The sequence below is a fragment of the Micromesistius poutassou genome (genome assembly GCF_964030765.1).
Source record: "Micromesistius poutassou genome assembly, chromosome: 5".
NCBI lineage: Eukaryota > Metazoa > Chordata > Actinopteri > Gadiformes > Gadidae > Micromesistius > Micromesistius poutassou.
In genome coordinates, this window is record NC_140275.1 from 208,446 (window position 1) to 213,410 (window position 4,965).

At 44.2% G+C, this 4,965-nt stretch overlaps 1 protein-coding gene across 1 annotated transcript; it reads left to right on the plus strand.

The window, feature by feature from the left end:
* Positions 1-1,218: 1,218 nt before the first annotated feature.
* LOC311343045 (aquaporin-3-like) lies at positions 1,219-4,357 on the plus strand (the record flags this gene model as incomplete). The annotated part of the gene is made up of 6 exons (XM_084467902.1): positions 1,219-1,326; positions 3,013-3,139; positions 3,287-3,424; positions 3,546-3,661; positions 3,792-4,009; positions 4,156-4,357. 6 exons carry the CDS (start codon positions 1,219-1,221, stop codon positions 4,355-4,357), a joined length of 909 nt encoding a protein of 302 aa, XP_084324028.1.
* Between the last annotated feature and the right edge of the window lie 608 nt (positions 4,358-4,965).

The window sequence follows — 4,965 nt, forward strand, 5'->3', positions numbered from 1 at the left end:
AGCGCCCAGGGACCCACTCCAGGCATACTGGCAGGGGCAGAAACCGGTATGACTTCTGGTTAAGAAACGGGAGCACGCTGTGTAAGCCCATGTCTACCCAGGGAGAACACAGAAACTTCCCACACAAGCGTCCCAGATGGGTTTGAACCCGCTGGGGCAGCGGAGCTGCCCACTGGGCTACGCTTGTTAGTTGATTACCATTTGGGGGGAGAGGTGGATTTATGAGGGTTAGCTGTTGTTGCAATGTTCTTGTTATATTCCCAAGGAATAACATCTGCACCTATCGAGACACATTTTAAATTGAAGTGCACCATTCTATAGCTTTATTTCATTATGCTTATTTTACCTTTTGTGTATGTGTTTGCACAAAGAATAACCACTAATCTGTGGTGCTCTTCAAATAAGCAGCCTTAACCTTTGAGTGATAAACTGAACAGGGCTGTCAAATGTCTTTTACACTTCTTATGTCCATACAGTATGATAAAGCAGACATGTTTCCTTCAATCCTTATCTATTTTTTCTCAGAGAGAGCGAGAGTCAGTGTGAAACTCTATTTAAATGTATTGTTAAACTTATACTATTTGAACAATTCCTTTCATTGTTCACAGTTCTTTTGTTATGTTGTTCTTTACTGAACAAATTGCACCCTGATTCCAATGGAACTCTGAGCTTATAGGAGTTTTTAAGAAGAAGGGTTCTCACACCTCTATTCAAACTATACAAAGCAGGAATAATATGGAGAGATAAAGTTTCGGACCGGACAAAGACAGGATCAGCAAAAGAGCCACACAGGGTCGTTTGGAGAAGGAAAGGGGAGTGTGAACCAGAAAAGTAGGTGCTAGGACAAGGTGTGTATTACAGCTGTGTGTGTGTGTGTGTGTGTGTGTGTGTGTGTGTGTGTGTGTGTGTGTGTGTGTGTGTGTGTGTGTGTGTGTGTGTGTGTGTGTGTGTGTGTGTGTGTGTGTGTGTGTGTGTGTGTGTGTGTGTGTGTGTGTGTGTGCGCGCACTAGTGAAAGGGAGGCAGTGAGTGAGTGAGCCTGTTGGAATGGCAGGAGAGAGGGGCGTGTTCCAGAAGGAGGGGCCGAGGACTTGGCATCTGTCCAGGACCCGTCACAAAAATATAAGAGGAGACGCATGTTCTGAACATCACAGAAGGACGTACCAGCTGACGACCATCTCCCACCAAACCTCTCAAACCCTCTCCTCTCAGAACCCAACATGGGAAGACAGAAGGTCTATTTGGACAAGCTGTCCAGAACCTTCCAGATCCGTAACCTGCTCCTCCGCCAGGCCCTGGCAGAATGTCTGGGCACTCTCATCCTTGTGGTGAGTTTGTGTGTATAATGAGTTTGCGTCTGTGTGTTGGTTGTCAATGTCGGCATTAGCTCAGGAGGTAGAGCGGGTTGGCTGGTAACCACAAGGTTGCTGGTTGGATCCCTGGCCCCTCCTAGCTGAGCATCGTGGTGTCCCTGAGCGAGACGCCTCACCCTGACTGCTGCTGGCTGTCACCCTGCGTGGTCGACTCCACCGTCGGTGTGTGAATGTGTGCATGAATGGGTGAATAATGGGTGAATAACCTATAAGGAATCTTGTTCACCTCCTTTACTCCTCACAGGTGACATCAGCAGTCTTTGTGTTTTTCCTCTGACACACAGCTGTAGTATTTGCTGTAGTTGATTTGTATAATTTATTTGAGATATAAATTCAGAGACCGAGAAATCATACTGGTTTATGTTTAATAAGCCATTACGTTGTACAATTTATGTTTTATAAACCAGTATAATTTATGTTTCTTAACCCCTCATCATGTTTAATATGTAATCATGAATTGCTGAATACACATTTTAGTAGTAAGCAGAGAGATCTGGAGTTGCACAGAGAGCCCATGTATAGCTGGCATTGGGATATTTGGGATGATGGGATATCATGCACGCTCAACTAATCCAAACTTAATTAATGCTGCAGGTCGTTAATGCTGTGACGACCTGCTGGATGAGAAGCACTATAATTAGGGCAATTACATGTTTTCTGTTCACAATTAGTAGACAAGCTTTAACTAGCTTTAGATTTTCAGTTTTTATTTATTTTTATTAATAGGTTGAACACATACAAAGTATTCAAAGTAAATATTTCACCAAACTTATGTTTTTATTTCAATAGCAAATTTGAACAAAGAGGACAATTAAGACTTCAATTCTATGGAAATCTCATCCGACCTGAGTTTGCTGGCCCATGTTGAGCTGTCTGCAATCAGATGCCTCTGACATTTGGAGGAAATGGTCTGAAAGTATTCTGGTCTTAAAGAATTGGGACTTCAGATGTCCTTTACTTACTGCAGACTGCAGTGCTCATCAAAGGGACTTTATACGTTCTATTTACGGGGCTTTAGCCGAGACCCAGCGATGGGGAGCCTCCCTCAGGCGCCAGGACGATTGAATGTGGCTCCCCGAGGCTAACCTCATGGTAAGAGTCCTGTGGTCGGGGTGGAATGCGTCCCATTCACAGGGTTTATATTGGTAGCCTCAGCCAGAAACTAATGCACGTCCTTTCATCGAAAACAGATGCATGGAGCACTTGTAGCGCTTACATGCAGGCATGCACGTGCATGCACAGACACATGCACATGCATGATCACACACATGTAAATTAGAATGTGAAATGAAGTAATGCAGTGAAAAACAGTGGAGACTTTAAAAACATTAAAAAAAAACATAATAGCAGCAAATATTGTTTTTGAACCAAAGTCAATAAGTAACCTCTACAGTGGATGGTGGTGGACGTCTACACACCCGTTAACATTCAGTTTAGACACGAGTCCAGTCCACAAAAACTGGCTTTCAATTTCACTGATAACAATCACATCCGCCCTTCACCCAATAAGGTGACCTCTATGTGGGACAGATATCCAGTCATTCAGTCCGCTTTCTAGAGAGCCAGTGAGAGAGTGATATCGGACGACGCACACAGACCAAACTGTTGTGCTGATGTTGACCTATATGCTTCTCTCCCCAGATGTTTGGCTGTGGTGCTGTAGCTCAGCTAGTTCTCAGTGGCGGATCCCATGGCATGTTTCTAACGGTCAACTTTTCCTTCGGCTTTGCGGCCACCCTGGGCATTCTAGTCTGTGGCCAAGTGTCCGGTAAGCCAAGGAACTGTCAAGCACAAACAATTTCAGATACAATAATTTGTATTTGACAAAGCAATGCTAGTCACTAGAAGCAGGTTGGGTGGGACCCTAATGATCATTATTTTTAATATGATCCTGTTGTACACGTTGTTCCGACAGGAGGCCATCTGAATCCGGCTGTGACCTTTGCCCTGTGCCTACTTGGAAGAGAACCCTGGAGAAAGTTCCCAGTATACTTTGCCTTTCAGACACTGGGTGCATTCCTGGGTTCCGCAATAATCTTTGGCATGTACTACGGTGAGGGATCAAGTCAATTTTTATTTTATTTTATCATGTTGCTATTAAGTTATTGTATCAAAACCAAAAGCATCTCTGCTGTAGATTTTGACATCATTGTCATATTGACTGTTTATCTCAGACGCCCTGTGGGACCATCCTGACAACTTTAATGTGACGGGAGTCCGGTCCACTGCCGGCATCTTTGCTACGTATCCTGGAAAACATCTCACAATTCTCAATGGCTTCTTTGATCAGGTATGCACCTTGACTGTGCCCACTTTCTAGTTGAATCATCTTTATACATTCTGTTATACAATAGCTTGGCTTGTACTGAATAAACATATTCACAGGGTGACGGTTAAACCTCAGTATTCTCTTCCATCAGCTCATTGGAACGGCCGCCCTGATCGTGTGCATCCTGGCCATTGTGGATCCATACAACAACCCCATCCCCCAGGGGCTGGAGGCCTTCACCGTGGGCTTTGTGGTCCTGGTCATTGGACTGGCCATGGGCTTTAACTCTGGCTATGCCGTCAACCCAGCCAGGGACCTGGGGCCACGTATCTTCACTTCGATGGCTGGCTGGGGCATGGAGGTCTTCACGTGAGTCTGGTTAAACGTCCTCTCCCTCTCCCACTACGAAGACAACACTGACACACAGCATTCCTCTCACCTCACACTATTGTCTGAGTTGTGTTTATTTGTTATATCCTACACTTCTATTGATGGTGAGGATTTATCTTCCTCAGGGCTCGAAACTGCTGGTTCCTGGTGCCCATCTTTGCCCCGTTTCTTGGGGCTATCATCGGGGTGATGGTCTACCAGACCATGGTGGGTTACCACATGGAGGGAGAAGTCCGCGACCGGCAAGAGACGCAGCTGCAGAACGAAAGCGAGCGACTCAACAGCATCAGCACTAACGACCACAACAAAGAGAAGGAGGTGTCCTAAAGACACACAGGACAGGGTTAGGGTTAGAAGTGTTCTCCCCAATCTGTACACACACACGCACGCACGCACGCACAAAGCACGCACACACACACACACACACACACACACACACACAAAGCACACACACACACACACACACACACACACACACAAAGCACACACACACACACACACACACACACAAAGCACACACACAAACAAAGCACACACACACACAAACAAAGCACACACACACACAAAGCACAGAATTACATTAATTCGTTGATGATACATTTTGTTTTATGTAATCATAGTTTTCTATTACTACGACTGTAGTTTTCTATAGGATTTTGTAGAATATAATGTTATAGATATATCTAGTGTCTCCTCACCAATTGTTTGCATATGTGTTTATTCTTACCAAACAAATATCTGCAACATATATTGACCACTGTTTTATTGTTACACTACTGGTATATCCCAACAATCCTTCTCAACATCTTTTTTACCTTATCTTGTTTTGTTTGTTTGTATTATTATTGATGTTTTTACGATATAAAGTGTATTGACATGTTTTTCAAAAAGCTAAAAGGTCCTGATCCATTATTTCAGTGACGGAATGTGACAAT